At 37.0% G+C, this 17240-nt stretch overlaps 1 protein-coding gene across 1 annotated transcript in view; it reads left to right on the top strand.

Moving 5' to 3' along the window:
- Positions 1–12272, top strand: part of Rap1a (RAP1A, member of RAS oncogene family) — a 68045-nt gene extending 55773 nt beyond the window's left edge. Inside the window, exons 5-8 of the mRNA XM_051199443.1 lie at positions 1157–1297; positions 3301–3444; positions 8559–8674; positions 11576–12272. Coding sequence (XP_051055400.1) covers positions 1157–1297; positions 3301–3444; positions 8559–8645 — 372 coding nt within the window. The 3' untranslated portion in view covers positions 8646–8674; positions 11576–12272. The remainder of the gene's footprint in view (positions 1–1156; positions 1298–3300; positions 3445–8558; positions 8675–11575) is intronic.
- Positions 12273–17240: the final 4968 nt, after the last annotated feature.

Raw genomic sequence — 17240 nt, 5'->3', positions numbered from 1 at the left:
GCGTTATGTTTTTCTGTAATATTACTGCCTGGTCTACTTCATACTTTATTTTTGTTTATCTCCATGTTCATTCCCTGAGAGATTTTTGCCTCTTGTGTTGACCCACATATCTCCTGCTTAAACAATTGTTGAGTAGATGAATCTTGTAGGCTGTCTTAGGAAGGAGGTTGGGATTCTCAGTAAGAGTTACAACAAGCTGCAGCAATACAGTATTTATTCCTGACTAGTAACTAGCAGAGGCCATAATTCAAGAGAGCATGGAAGGAATGCTAGTGCTAGAATGTCTAATTACATTTAAATGAAAAGTCCAGAACAATACAGGAAAGACTAAGATTAAGGATGTGGGTGAGTGTTAGCAGGCAGGCTGGAGCACCTAGAACTATTTTGTTTAGTAGACCAAAGGGAAGAGTGACAAGGGAAATCAGTAAGCCAGAGAAGCAAAAAGTTTATGAAGCTTTGTAGATTTGTATATTTAATGATAAAGAGGTTAAATATTCATTTTTAATATTCTGCTATATGTGACTTCTTTATACTGCATATAAAATCCAAGAGCATTTTAGATAGGATTCTGTTCTGTATTGTTTTCTGTAATTATGATATATAATTTCTTCAAAGAAGAGAAGGTAGGTTTTAAGCAAACAAGTCATTTTAATTTAGTGAGTCTGTAACTGCGTGACTAATGTTAATGTTAGTGAATCTAAAGAAAATAGTCACTGTACTATTCTCAGATCTTTTCCAAGAATTTGAAATACAGGGAGCAGGGAGATAAAAAAAATATATGGGAAAGCTCTTTTCAGTAGTCTCTTCAGGGTTGATAACGTACTGATGTCAAGATGGTAAAATATCAGTAGAAAGATAGTTGAGACTGGCCATGATGGATGATTATAACTCAGTACTAGATTTGCATCTTGGATTGTTTCTACTTGAATGGTGATCATATTATAAATCTTCCAAACAAAACCAATTAAGATTTTTATGTTAAAGGAATTGTGTCAACAAATACAACCATCTATTTCTAGAAACAAGTATGAAGTCTTATGACAATATGTAATTTAAAATGTAGGTCCTTGTTTGAGATTATTCTGTTTAAAAACCATTCCAGCATATATTCAAAAACTGCATATATATTTATAACTGGATCTTTTTTATACTACAGGAGCAATTTACAGCAATGAGGGATTTGTATATGAAGAATGGCCAAGGGTTTGCACTAGTTTATTCAATTACAGCTCAGTCTACATTTAATGACTTACAGGACTTGAGAGAACAGATTTTACGGGTTAAAGACACAGAAGATGTAAGTATTTTTCTCTCATTAAAATATATCGTCTTCTCTCTGTAGTCAAATAAAAGTGTTTGCTTTCTCGTTTGTATAAGGTTTGGAAGGAATCTAGCACATGTCAAAAACTGCCCCTGAAAATAAATTTTTTACTTTCAAAATTGACCTATAAATTATATGTTGAGATATATAGAATATGAGATGTGTATGGCAAAGTGAGTGTTGTGCCATATGGATAAAAAATACAGGAGAGATGAGGAATCCAAACACTTCACAGAAGGAAGAAGTGGGACTCAAGTTGAGCGTTGAATGTGAGAAGTAGCACACACAGAACCATGACTAATGTTTCTTTTTCAAAATTCTATCTTACATGTTCTTTGGGTTGCTTTAGTGTTTTAACACATTGTCTTGCTATATAGCCCAGGCTAGCTTCAGGCACTTAACCTTTTTGGCTATCTTGGAACTCTGTAAACCATGCTGGTCTCAAACAGAGATCCCTCTGACTCCTGAGTGTTGGGATTAAAGGCGTGCACCACCACTGCCCAGCTCTCGCCCTTCTAAGTACTGGATTTATAGGCACTCACTACCTATGTTGGTAGCATACCTGTTTCTTATCTTTTATTTTTAAAATGGAATATAGTTTACATTTTTACATCAGTTTGAGATTGTGGAAAAATTCTTTTTCAGTTATAGAAATTAGGATAGAAATTTTCAGTTGTACTTTTCTGGGAGCATATTCATCCACTCAGGCTCTTAAACTTGATAACATTGCAGATAGGAGAAATTTGTGCCATATGACCCCATGACTGCCCTTAATGAATAGTTTTCTTCCTTTCTATGATGAATTTATCCAGAGTTCTGTTTTCATGGAGTTACAGTGAGTTCTGGTAATGTTAATCCCCTGTATTACATCAACAAAGACAAACAATTAAATTAAAGATGCTGAGACTATTTAATCTGTTTTGGGTAGAAGGTTCACCATGTCTCTCATATTCTTTCTTTTGTATAGTGGTGTTGGCCTTGTTCTCTAAACTTTTAGCTGAGGAATATAACACAATTTGTTAGCTGTGAGAGTAGAATGTTCAAGATAGTCAAGTATCTGTGGTATGGAGTAAAAGGGACCACACGGCCACTTGATGACTTTTTAAAAATGTATGTGTATATGTGTTCCATGTTTTGAGGCTAGAAGAGGGGATTGGACTCCCTAGAGCAAAGAACAAGGCCAGAATTTAGCAAGACAGGTGATTGTGAGCTACCTATGTAGTGTTAGGAACTGAACTCGGGTCCTCTGAAAGAGCAGCAAGTGCTCTTGACCACTGAGCATCTCTCTGGCTCCTATTTTTATTCTTAATCCCCCTTAATATTTCACCTACATAGTCTTCAAGTCTAATATTAGGTATAGAAGTAGAGGCTGCTAATAATGTCATTATTTTTGGCATTTATTAGACCTATGAGATGAAGCACTTAAACCACTTAGAATCAGTTTCATATACTGCAGGGAGAATTCCCTTTTCTTCAGAAGTTTCTACTTAGAATCAGCTATTTGTAGAAATCCATGTAAGACTTTTAGGGTCATTAAGGGATGGAGAGATGACTCAGTAATTACTTGCCACTCTTCCAGAGGACCAGGGTTCAGTCCTCAGCATCTCCATGGCAGCTTACAACCATCTGTAGCTCTTTTGTCCTCCATAGGTACCGTACATGAATGTTGTACACAGCATTCATGCAAAACAGTTAAAATTAAGAAATGGGATCATATTATTTAAAATAACTTGGTACATGCACCCCTGACCGCCTGCTCTCGCTCTCTCCCCTCCATTTCTTCTTCCCCTCCATTTCTTCTTCCATCCCAAACCACAATACATAGCACCGGTTTTTAGCATTTGGTGGAGCATGCAGTTGTAGACTGGTATGTTTCATTTGTTATCGGGTGATTGCTTATTTGTCCAAAGAGGGTAGATAATGAGTATGTAATTCATTTTATTTGTTTTTTGTTGTTTGTTTGTTTTCCCTTCCTTCAGGTTCCAATGATTTTGGTTGGCAATAAATGTGACCTGGAAGATGAGCGGGTAGTTGGTAAAGAACAAGGCCAGAATTTAGCAAGACAGTGGTGTAACTGTGCCTTTTTAGAATCCTCTGCAAAGTCAAAGATCAACGTTAATGAGGTAACCTGCAACTACTGGACAATACAGACAAGTGCCTTTTTATTTTCCATTGCTTTAAACTAATAGCCAGAATTTTTAAGAAGAAAATTATCCCTATTTCATTACCTTGTAGAAAAATAGTAATTTCTTCTATGACATCACTCTCTAATAGTTGTAATGCAGACACTTAATTTTAACTTGTCAAAGGCTCTATAAAAAGTCCTGCTAACCCTTTTAAGTGATACACCAGAGCTAGCATGTGAAAATTCTCACACTTTATGTTATAACAGTTAACTTATTCAGTTGAAATAACAAATAGGTGGTAAAGTCCAACACGAAAGTACAAAAAAACTCTAAGTTGCTATTATAATGGACTTTTGTTACACAATACCATCATAGAATTTGATTTTTGATTCTTGTCTCACTTTTGATGCATGCCAGAAAGTGTGAGGTCTGTATATGAATGGCTGTGTAATTTAAACCATTCAGTTCTTTGCACACTGATGATTTAAGCACTCCACTGTCTTAAGATAATAACTGTGGACCAGAAGGCTTTGCAGATGAGCTATGTGCCTTATTTTAAAGAGCCAACAGTTGACTGAGCTTCTAAAATTTTAGTACATTTCCTAAATTGCTGCCACCAATCATGTAAACCCATGAGAATCCTTTTGCTTTGGAACTTTACCAAAAGCCTTTGAAAATAAATAATTGGGAGCAGGGAGGCAGTGTTAGCCCCCTGTCCCCTTCTGTGGCCGATGGAAGAATCTCAGGTAACTAGACACAGGTGAGAGTAAGAGTGGGTTGGGTCATCAAAGCTGGGGTTTCACTCACGGATCTCTCTGGCCTCTGTTTTGTAAGCCACTTTTCATGACTATGCTTGTGGACTATTATTAGACTTTTAAGATGGCTAAATTATTTTAAGCACCTCCCAAGGGAAAAAACATCAGCTTAACTGCAGATTCAGTTTCTTACAAAGAGTCAAGAATGCTAAAGCTTTGTTTTTTAAGTGAAACCACTTTTAACAACAACAGCAACAAAAATCTGTGAATTCCATTTACCTGGCAAACATACTGAGTCCCTATTGTATGCCTGGCACTTCATTCTGCACCCAGGTAGCAGTCATACAAACAGCTATTTCTACTCTTAACAAGTTTGCACCATAGTTGAGCAACAAATCCTACCAAGTGCTTCCCTAACAGTTATTTGTTATTCACTCTGGGTAAATGAGAAGAAATTGATAGACATCTAGCATCCATTCATCTTTCTTTGTTGTACATTAGAATTTTCTAGAAGGTTTTTTTAATTTAAAGAATATAAATTTCATGTTTAGTAGAGTATTTTCTGAAAGAACGAGTGAGCAAGAAAAGGAGCCAGGTATGGTGGCATACCTTGTATTGCCAGCACTCTGGAGGCCAAAGCAGAAGAATGAGTTCTAGGCCAGCATGGACTATATATAACAAAATCCTAACTAAAATGAACAAACAATATTTTAATGAAGAATACATTACAGTTGGTGAATGCTCCTGAAGAGTAGAATTGTGGTGCAATGTGATACGTGATAAGGTTAGCCTTTGGAATCTGGTTCGTTACTCTCTGTCACCCTCACTGCTGCCCACCTACCAAGTTCACCAAGTGTGCTGGGGCTGATTTGGACCAGAGTCCATCACAACTTTCCCTGTAGGAGCCAGAGTTTAGTATGGAGGAAGTAAGTATTCCTCATTTTTAATCATTACATGATTACAGGAACTTACACAGGCTATTAAAGCTCCCTTGATTGCAGTTTCTAATGCAACAGAATTGAGTTTTTTACAGCAGTCTTGTTAAAGTTTCACATAGAAGTTTAGGAAAAATATAAAATGTTGTAATCATTTTATAGTCTCTACTTCTTGAAAAAACATACAGACTGCATGCTAGAAATGAGAATATAATTTTGAAGTGTTTTTTTTTTTTAAGGTTTTTCTTTTCCTAGCCTAATAATTCAGCTACAGAATTCCTTGAATAGTTCATAGTTGTTGAGACAGTCTGTGCTGCTCTGCAAATGCTTGTGAATGCGATAGAGGAATCATAATTTCACAAGATTCAGCTCTTGACTTTAAATTTGCAAACAGACAAGAACACTTGCTTGGCCAGAGCCGTCTAATTCTCTATATTCTACAAGTAGCAATTGAGGCACTGGAATTACCTCAATCTTAGCCCCAGATTTATTTTTCTTTGCTGAGGCTGGAGTTATGCTTGGAATAAAGACATCCAATTAGGAATGGGAGAGGGGTTGAGAAATTCTATTCTGTGTTCCCTCTAGATTTTTCTGTAGTTCAGAGAGATGAGGAAGAACCTAGGCTGGGGACTTTCAGCATTTCTAACCAAATATTATAGTTCGAACTTGCCCTCATCACTGAACCATCTGCTGCTGTGAGGTAGGCAATGTTTTTCCAAAGAAATAATTTAGAATAATACTACAAGCAATCAGTTACCTGTCTCTATAATGTGTGCCAGAAACTGGACACTGACTGGTATGAAAAAGCTGAAATAGGAACTGCGTATATATTTCATTAATTTACTGTTCTGGTTTATCTTTTTGTTACTTTGTATAATAGCGTGCATGTTAAGCCTTGTGCACCAATGAGAACTTTTGCCTGACTCATATACATTAAGTTCTTAAAGGCTACAGAGTTGTGGAAACGGTATTGGCTTATAAATACTGTAGTTTTAACCTTCGCTTAGAAATTAGGTTATAGAGACAAGAGTCTTTTTAGGAAGTGGGGGGTTGGATGGATAGGACAAACAGAAAAGAATATACTTACTTATAGCTTTGTAATGAATCTGAGTTTTGTTTGTTTGTTTGTTTGTTTTTCTTTTCAACAATTTAGTCTTGTAATCTCTGAGTCATTTGAAAAAGTAACAGATGATTATCATCTTAAAGAAATGTAGTTTGTCATCTTTTTTTAAAAAAAAAAAAAACACAAATTAGAATATAGCTCAGTGGTGGAGGACTTGCCTGACATGTACAGGCCCTGGGTTTAAACCCCCCCCCCCAAAAAAAAGAAGAAGAAAAGAAAAAGAAAAAAGAAAGAAATGTAAGTCACTGATGTTAAGATCTCTTGCTTTTGAAATTTACTTAATCAAAGAACAAGAAAAATAGCCTGTTCATTCTTCATTTAGATTCACTAGTAATTAACATTGGGCCACATACTTATAGGAATCACTTTTCTTTGCTCCTGTATATTTTAGTGTTTGTTTCCTTGGACCAAAGGCATTCCCAGGCTGTAGAGATTGTTCCAGGACTAAGAGCTCATAGGGCTTAATGTGGGTCATGAGTTCAGGTCCATCACCCATGGCTCACAACCTCCTTTAAGTCCAGCTGCTTGATCAACAGGCATCCCTCACAGGTACATAAGTGGAAAATAAGAAAATCACTAAAAGAACCTTTAAGGACATTCTCTAACAAAACCACAACTATTAAAATTATATAGCTAAAGGTACAACTCAGCTATATAGAGTGTTTGCCTTCATGTACAAGGCCTGAGTTCAGTTCCCAACACTGCAAAGTAAAAGTAAAATCAGGAAATTTGTCTTCAACACTGTTTTGTTTATATGTAGTTTTATTGAATTAAGTATACCAATGTATTAAAGATCACCTCAGATGAATCTGGTTCTTTGCTATAATAATGCAGGCACTCAGTTACTAATGGCCTGGGATGAAAATGAAGGTCCTCATATCATCATCATCTGAATATCTCTTGCGGAGTTGGCTTTAAGGAACACAATAGGGATAGACTGGTAACATTTCAATACATGGCAGAGTTAATAACCCACTTTTATGAAATAAGAAGTTTTGTATTTTTGTCTTTGATGATTTTTACTCTTCCAAAGATGAATTTGTGCCTTCAAATTGAGAATTAGTGGACTTTTCTTGTCTGTTGTTGTTATTGTTATTGTCTTGTTTGCTTTGATCGTGGAGGTGCACATTTTTAATTCCAGTACTTAGGAGGTAGAGGTAAATGTACCTCTTGAGTTTGAACTCCTGGTCTACAAAGTAAGTTCAGGCCATCCAGAGCTGAATAGTGAGACTCTACCCAAAAAAAAATCCATAAGGGGTGGACATCATGTGCCTGCTCTTGTGCTACCTGAACAAGAAAGAGACTTGCTTTTTTCTGACCCAGCCTAAAATGCGCATCATCATCATCAAATGCAAATTGAGGGAAATTCTATACACTTATTAGGTATTATTTTTCAGAAATGACAAAACCTTGGAAGACAAAGACCAAAGAACTGTTCCTAATTTTAAAAAGCTAAAAGCAGTTTGTGAGCTGGTATCCATCTATAATCCCAACATTTGGGAGATGGAGGAAGAGAATCAGGATTTCAAGGCCAGCCTTGACTAATAGTGAGTCTAAAGCCATATCAAACAAATAAGCAAATAATAACAGACAGCCAGGTGCTATAATAATATCAAGAAACAAAATGCAATGTGGATCCTGATAGATTTCTGCCTAAGAGGAAAGTTACATTTTAGGGCCTCATTCAGATAATAATTGAGAGAATTGGAATTACATCGGAGATTATATAAAGAAATGTATTGATGTTTAAAAGTCTTGATTAGGATCAGCATTATGCTAAGGTTATATGAGTATATTCTTGCTGGGTGAGGTACTCCACACCTTTTATCCTAGCACTTGAGAGGTAGAAACAGGCAGATCTCTGAGTTTGAGGCCAGTCTAGTCTACACAGTGAAACCCTGTCTTGAAAATCAAAAAAACAAAACAAAAAAAAAAAAGTATATTGTTCTGGGAGATACATGCTTAGCCCTTTAAGGGTCCATGATTCAAAATTATTACTTGACTCTAGGAAGAATGTATAGAAACTCTTTGGTGCTGTTGCTGTAATTTTAATTATACTTTAAGTGTTCACTACTTTTCACATATTTTTTTAAAAATTGACTACTGGTTGTCTAAGAGCAGGTACATATCCTTTATCATGAATAGATAAGGTCTGCTTTACTCTGAGATTTAGCTTAGGGAACTAAGAAACTTCAGAAGAAAACAGTAAAGTTCAGATCTAATGGCAGAATAATACTTGGTACTTTCAAAATGATTCTGTGAAACAAACAATCAATACTTTTTATTGTTTTTACCTAGATATTTTATGACCTGGTCAGACAGATAAATAGAAAAACACCAGTGGAAAAGAAGAAGCCTAAAAAGAAATCATGTCTGCTGCTCTAGACTTGAAGTCAGCAGCAGCTCTGAGCCAGGTAAGATTCTTAAGTAGAGCAGAGCCTTCCTTGTTCCTCCCGACTTTAACATTTTACTTACTGTCAGTATTTCTATTGCTTATACATGTGACAGACACCTGTATCTGGTGGATAATTGGCCTCTTCCCCAGAAGAGTCTAAGCATCATGTTGCCAACACCTGCTAAAGAGTGGCTATTTGAGAAATAAATAGTGCTAGAGGCTAGGTAGAGCACTTACCTAGAGTCAGCATTTCCCTTTGCTCCACCTTGAACTCAGCATTAGCAGAAATATACAATGTGTTATGTCTGCCATCATTCCCTCAGAGCTGTGTTTTTAGAAGTATCCATGTTATGTGTATCAGTAGTTTATTTTTATTATATGACAGTACTTAATTTATTACTTAGTTAATGGGTGTTCTGCTACTAAGGAACTTTTGAGGAATTAATATGGATAATACTGAGCTTAGCCTAGCAGCTCACACCTATTACCCCAAACAAAGAATGAGGCAGGAAGATTAGAAGTTCAAAGCCAGCCTCCCTTATATATCAAAGTTAGAACAGTCAAGGCTACATGAGACCCTGGCTTAAAACTAAAACAAACAAAGTATATGGATAGTTTGCAGTTCTGTGCATGACTTACACACGTACACATGTCTAGAAACCTAATGCCCAGCTCATATGAGAGAGAGAGAGAGAGAGAGTGAGTGTGAGTTTTACATGTACCAGAAATTCGTGAGTTCCATGTCCTCCCCAAGATTGGTGTCTTCAGGCCTTTTAAACTAAACTGAGCCATTCTGTCTTAAGTGCAATGGCATATGTAGTTCTATTTTCAGTTCTTCTCAAGAGTAGGTAACTCTTCAACAAATGCTTTACCAGTCTGCATCAAGTGGTAGTTGACTTCAGGTAGTATTTCAGCTTTCATTAAGTGGACCCACTGGAGAGAAATTTGTGGCAGCATTTGCACTGCCAGTCAGGTATGAAGCCAGGCCCTGTAAGCTGGTTACTTGGTTTCCCTTAATTACATATTTGAATCCCCTGATGTTTCTTATTTGGCAGCTATTAAACCCAAACAGAATGCTTTCATGGAGCAGATGCATGGTATAGTCTGAGGCTAATTATGTGAATATGACTAAACTTGATGGAGTTAGAAGAGGAACATAAACTCTCCTCACTTGAGAGTTGATGACATTAACTACTGTTGGTCTCTGGGGCCTGTTTAGTAGATTACTGCTTTCTGAGTTCCTGATGAGCTAATTTGTGCTCCTTAGAGATGGGGATGAGTAAGGATCTCTCTTAGAGAAAACAGTTGAGTAACTGAACCATTTTTAATGGAAAATTTGGAAGGAGGAAAAGCATAGTTGTCTCAGGTGGTCAAACTTGGAAGGTCAGCTTCTGGTTAGTGGTTTCTTTTTCTGAAGAACTAAGTAGCTTTTCCTGAAACTGACTTGTTAAATTATTAGTTTCCTGACAGTGATTATTAAGATTACTGTGTGTGTTTAAGGACGGGTACAAAGACAGAAACATGAGGATTCAAGTTGGTAATGTGTTTTATTCTTTTATAGTTGACTGGCTTATTGACACCATTACCTTGGCAAACCTGAGTTGTAACTTTGCATTCTCAGAAAATTTTCTTTTAGCTTAAAGGAAAAGATAGCACTTGGCCTATTATGATTTTAAAATGTATTCATACAATTTAGAGAGAAGTCTTGCCTAGGTGTGGCAATAAGCCATTCATGTTGGTTGCATCAATCCTTAGACTTGTACATAATTCAATTTAAAATGTAGTCTCCTGAGATCTTGTAGAGGTATGATGATAGAGGCCTTAGTAATCAGAATGCTTTGAAGTACATTTATTGTGATTTGTAATGCCATGTTATTCCTGTATTTTTGGAAGTGCTAAAGCTTAACTTTGTGGCACATGCCTGTAGTCTCAGCTATTCAGGCTAAGGCAGAAGGATTACTTGAGCCCAGGAGTTTGAGACCATCGTGGCCAATATAACAATACTAGGGCTAAAAAGTTCTAAGATAACAGGGTAGATTTAAGCAACAATTACAATGTTTTAGTACCCAAGTAGCTGAACCTTGGGGGCCACTTATATGTCTATAGCCTTTAAGTAGAATTGTATTAAAACATGTAAATCTCTTAAATATCCCAGTAATAAAGAGCTTAGAGAAATAAATCATTAGGACTTCTCCATCTAAACTAATTGGCTTCTGCTGAGTAGTAGGGCCTGCCGATTCTTCTGCCTTTGAGTATGGGCTCTTACCTATTGTATTAGTATACCTAATGTGGGATCAGAAAATGGCTGAATGTAGAATTTCCCACAGAGAGTTTATGTTGACAAATATTGAAATTTATAAAACAGATAATGGGTTACAAGTGGAATACTACTGTCTACCTACTTATAGGTAGGGTATTAGGTAAGATGTGAATTATTAAGTAAAATAGAACCAGGGACAAACAAAAATTGATTACTAATAGCTGTTTGTGAACTCAATGTTCTATATTTGATTTTGAACTTTTGAGACAGTCTCTAGTACTCCAGACTGTAGTCAAGGTTATACTTTGACTCCTGACTTCTGCCACCAGGATTGATTATTTATATAATATATATATATATATATATATATATATATATATATATATATATAACCAAGTCCATTTAAATGAAAACAAACATTTATAGACAATATTTGGGAATGTGGGCGTCGTTCTTTCCAAACTACTTCCTGCTGGTAAGGGGCACTGCTTTGAACATGTTTAATGGGAAGGTAAAATAGCTCTTCTATTGAAGTAGCTTGCTGTAATTTAGTTCCTTAGCAGTGGTCAGTAGATGCCATCATTTGTGTGTTGTTAGATACCTGTTTATTGACTGCCATCTTCCTACAATGAGAGAACTCTTATGTGTCTGTCTGTTCAGTGTTCCAGATTACAGAAATGAAGAACTGTTGCCTAATTGGAAAGTGCCAGCATTCCAGACTTCTAAAACTAAATCTGAAGAGGCTTCTCCTGTTTTATATATTATGTGAAGAATTTAGATCTTATATTGGTTTGCACAAGTTCCCTGGAGAAAAAGTTGCTCTGTGTATATCTCCTGGAAATAAGACATAGTATTTCTCCTTTGCAATAGCAGTTATAACAGATGTGAAATAAGATACTTGACTCTAATACAATTATACAGAAGAGCATGGATGCATTTCAAATGTTAGATGTTACTACTATAATCAAATGATTTCATATTGACCTTTTTATCATGACTCCTCCCTATCAAGCACTAAAAAGTTGAACCATCATACTTTATATCTGTAATGATATAGATTATGAAATCTCCCCCTCAAACTCATTGCAGCAGATAACATTTTTGAGTCATTGACTTCATTTTATATTTAAAAATTATGAAAATATCATCTGTCATTATATTCTAATTAAAATTGTTTGTGCATAATGCTTTGGAAAAAATGGGTCTTTTATAGGGAAAAAAACTGGGATAACTGATTTCTATGGCTTTCAAAGCTAAAATATATAATATACTAAACCAACTCTAATATTGCTTCTTGTGTTTTACTGTCAGATTAAATTACAGCTTTTATGGATGATTAAATTTTAGTACATTTTCATTTGGTTTGTGTCTTTTTGTTATTGTTTATAGATTTAAGTCCTTTATTTGATAATGACTACATTGTTTAAAATGCAACAGTAGCTCCTTTCTGCCTGGATCAGCAGAACCTTGGCTTTAAACTACACTAATCAGTGATCTCTCTAGGAACAGACCTCGCACTTCCTGCTCTAGATATATTTATTCCTACTATACAGTAAAATACACCAGACAACATAGAATAGTTTTGTATATTCTCTCTTGACCTTAAAGATTGTATCTTATCAAATAAAATATCCCACTCTGTATTATTTTTATATGTAAAAAGAAAGTTTAATACTGTATCAGGGTTTGACTTTGACTATTGCAAATCCTGCACAGCTTGTAATTTCATCCAGGGAATCCTTGCCATTGTTAATTTGTTGGTGTGAGTGAGTCCACCAATGACGTGTTATGTGAAAATTTTCAAACTTGCTTTCTGATAGATTGAGGAACTTGAGGGAAGTGATTGCAACTCGGAACACAAGAAGGGATGTGTGACTTGACAATATGAGCAGTGTAGCAGGAGTGATATGATATGAAGATAGCTACATCACAGCTTTAGCTGGTTGCATAGAGGTGCTTTTCTTTTCCATCTCAGTTGCATTTTATAAAGGTGGGGCTTATGTAGGACATGTACCAGGGTGATACTGTTGTGTGTTCTCCATGAAGAAAAGGAAAGCAAATGGCTTGTTGGCCAGGTGCATACTGGAGAAGAAAGCAGATTGCAAGCTTAGGAAACCCTGTGCCTTGACCCTGAAAATCAAGGAGACCAGTCCTAGAAAGTAAATCTTTGCTCAGGGATCTAGATATGGTCTCATCGCAGCTAGTTGTGAAGAAGTGTGCATGCCTTGCTGAGATTTGCCAGGCATGTGGCCAGCCCTTCAGTTTCTAAGTCAGCTTTCAAATGTAAGATCTGGACCAACCTGAAGAAATGTCAAAAAAATACTGTTTGAAAACTTGGAAATTGTATTCTTTTGATATTCTAATAAACTTAGCTACTTAACATTTCCCTTCTCTTGACGAAGTTATGCATGTCTGTGACTGAGGGGCAAAAAACCTTAAGCTAAAAAGCAAGTGGAATGATAAGGCCAGTTTGTCCCAGTGAAAAAATCTGGACCTTTTGTTTGTTTGTGTTTGTTCTTTAAATGGGGTCCTACTGTGATACCCAGCCAGCTTCAAGCTTGTAGGTTCAGGTGATCCTCCTGCCTTCCCATCTCAAGTTACTAGGACTAAGGAACATGTCACTTTGCACAGTTAGAGGCATACCCTATTTTAAAGACCGTTGAAATCATTATGCTTGGAAATACTTCTCACACATTTCTATGGTCAGACAGATCTTTCACTAAGCAGTAAAATGTCTAAATCATGTGTCAAATGGGTTGTGTAGGTATTTGTTACATTAAATTGATACCAGTAGCATGAACTGATCTTTTTATTGGCTTCCTCTGTCACCTCTTACATTCTCCACTTGGATTAAAGGGAAAATTCAAGAAAACTGCCTTTTTTGACACCCAGGGCCATTCAAGGCAGGACCAGTGGAGTCAGGAATGCAGTGTTACCTAAGGGACATCTGTACTTGCTGAGCAAGTTGGAAAGGTGTCCTGTTAAGAAAAAAAGTTGTCTTTTTATAGTGTCTTTTTGTGAACTCCTTGGTCTTGGAAGGGGTGTCCAAAGACAATATATTTTTATATATAGCCAAGAAATCAAGAGTTTCTAGGGTATTAACTTGAATATCCTGATGCATATCAATGAATGAATTCCATAGTAGGGTTTGTGGCTGTTTCGGGTATAATAGCCTTAGTTGTGTTCATTTAAAGGAAGCTTGATGTTACAATTGGTAGTTTTTCTTTTTCCCCAACTAGACCACAAACAACTTTAATGACATAGTTTTAGAACAGTAAATACTAGCATATCATCTTACCCTCCACCAGGGGGAGCTTCAGTATCAGATGATGCTTCTTTCTACCAACATTGCATCAAAAGTATTCTGAACATGACTTTCCTTACAAAGAGGCATGGAAGCTCTCCCTCAAAGAGGAAAGATACACAAAATGTGTGGGGATTATGAATACCAATAACTTAATGAACTGTAGCCACTTAAGTATTGTTCTTAATGTTTGGGGAAACAGTGGCTATTGGCATGTAACTGCTGCCCTGAACTCATCTTGGCCTGTCACCTTCATCTGCTGTCACCTGAGGTTATGTTTTACTCCTCAATACAACAGTTCCCTTCTCTGAAATTGTAATGTACTTGGAAAAATTAATAATGAGAGAAAATGCTGTTATTTTTCTGTCCACTTCATTGAAACTAGTGATTTGGAGTTAATTTTTCTCCTCATACAAATAGTAATAAAACATTCTTCATGTCTTGAGTATGGCCACTTTAAAATAGCTTTCCTGTGTACCTTCACAGATCAACAAATATTTGTCAGTTATAGGTCAGAGTTTTGGTGTAGGAACTAAGGGTCAGAAAGAGAATTGATAAGTATCATGTTTTTCTTCCTGACCAGTACTCACAGGATGTTAGAAAATAAAATATACTCTTATAAATCATGTGTTGAAGCCAGCATATGAAGAAATCGTCTCATAATTGGAGAAAAGTTATTTTCAAAATAGTCTTTTGAGTCTTGTGCTTATTTAAGGTGCTAAATATATAGTAAAGTAGGCTCACTGAATCCACACCAAACATCAAAGGACACATTGGTCTGCATGCTCTTCTAGGATCTAAACAGAGCCTGTCTGGTAGGAAGCAAATGAATGTGAGCATTGAGAGGTCTGACTACCCAGCTATTAGTTGCTCAGAATGTAAACACAGACGTTCTTGCAAATACAGTGCAGCTATTCGGTTCATCTTGGATTTTTCTTCCTGCAGTTTCTTCTTGGATTCATTGACTGTGCAGTCCTCAACTCTGTCCCATTTAAATGTTTCTTTAGGAACAGCTAGAGGCTTTGAATTGGGTGCCTACTTCTTTTGGGGGAAGGCAACATGGGTTCTGTTTTCCAGGCATTAACAGCCTTAGAAAGAAACTTGAGAGTTGCAAGTGCTTTGGGTTTGTTAAGCAGACAGCTGTAGTTCTAGTCCTAACTGCTAATTGCTTATGCAAGAGATTGGCTGTTCCCAACAAGGGAAAAACTTCTAATAAACCTTCCCAATTTTAAACAGGTGTATGTCTCTTACTTTGATGTGTTGTTTTCAGTGATTTTCTTTAATCTTACCCATGTACAAATTCTTACACTAAAGTTGCAGGGCCTACAAAGCAAGAAATGCATGATCTTTGTGGGTCTATCAATAGTTACTGTTATTTATACTCTAAACCAATACTGTTCTGAATGCATTGAATATAACAATGTTGCAAACATACCCAAATACCTCCCCTTGCAGACTTTTAATCTTTAGAAAATGGCAAAAGATACAGAAACCCACAGAGACAGCTGACCTGAACAAGGGGGAGCTCTTGGACCCCCAGTCTGATAGCTGGGAAACCAGCATTGTACTGACTCAGAACCCCTGAATGCCCTGGGCAGTCTAAGGGATCTCTGACAGTGGAACCAGGATGTATCCCTGGTGCACAAAGGACTTTAGAAGCACATTCCCTGTGGAGGGACACTCCCTTAACCTAGAGGCGGGAGGGAGGGCCTAGCTCCTACTCCAAATGACTTGACAGATTTTGATGATCCCTCCTGAAAAGCATCACCCTCCCTTTGTGGTGGGAGGGGAATGCTATGGGAAGGGGATCTTGGATCAATATGTAAAATAAAAAGTAATATATATTTTTTAAAAATCAATAAATTTTTAAAAAATGGCAAGATTTGGTGGGGAGATGAGTGAGTAGGTACTGTAAGTGCTTTCTATGTAAACATAAGGACTTGAGTTCAGATCCCTAGCAGGCTGGTGATTCCCAGAATTGACTGACCATCAAATCTAGCCAAACAATGAGCTCCAGATTCAACGAGAGACCCCATCTTAAAGTGGAAAGTGGTAGAGGGGGACACTCAGCATTGACCTCTGACCTTCACAGACTTGCACAAGGGCACACAGCGCACATATCACACATGTAGATAAATAAAACTTTTAAAACCACTGTGTGTTTACTGTGATGGATGTTGTTTTAAAAAGGAAATTAGATGGTACAAAGGGCAACAGGAATGAGTGAAAGATTTATGTGTCCCTGTGTAATGTAAGGAAACACTGAAAATGCGAGCCCATGCCAACTGCCTAGGACAAAGAAGGATCTTCACATGGGGAAAGGGTAAGGGCAACATGCTGGGCGTGATGGAAGACTAAAGAAGTCAGCATGACTGGAGAATTAACAAGAGGAAGAATAATGTACATAATAGAATTGGCTGAGGTGAATATGGAGAGGGAAATCAGCATTAGTCTGGGAAGGATTGTAACAAAAGGCACAGCACAGAATAGTATGCCATCAAGAGCACTGTGAAATGGCTCAGCAGTTAAGAGCACAAGATGCTCTTGAAGAGGTCCCAGAATCCAAATGGCAGCTCACAATCATCTAACTCTAGTTCCAAGGTACTGGCCCCTTTTCTGGTTCACATGTAGTGAACATACACACATGCAGGCAAACACCCATACCAGTTACATTTATCAGTTCTTTATGAACCACCAGTTCCAGACACTTTGTCTCACAAGGGTGTTAAAAAAGATTAAGGAGGAAAAGCTTTTGCTTTTATTTCTGTGTTAACTGACATGATTCGTTCCCCCTCATGCTTAGCACAGGGCTGACACCTTGAACATTCAGTAACTACTAGCTCTCCCATACCTTATTAGGTTTCTCTCTGTGCCATCCATGAGCCAGCAGCCCCTCTGGCTGTATAGGTTGTGCTGTATCTAGGTAGGTGCCAGCTTCCTCATCAGCATCCCATTGTCAGACCCTTCCATGTAGGTGAGAAATCCACAGGCCACAGTTAATGTAGCTCCTGGTCCAACTTG

Source organism: Phodopus roborovskii, unplaced genomic scaffold (assembly GCF_943737965.1).
Source record: "Phodopus roborovskii unplaced genomic scaffold, PHOROB, whole genome shotgun sequence".
NCBI classification, from domain to species: domain Eukaryota; kingdom Metazoa; phylum Chordata; class Mammalia; order Rodentia; family Cricetidae; genus Phodopus; species Phodopus roborovskii.
This window is presented reverse-complemented; position numbering and strand designations above follow the sequence as displayed.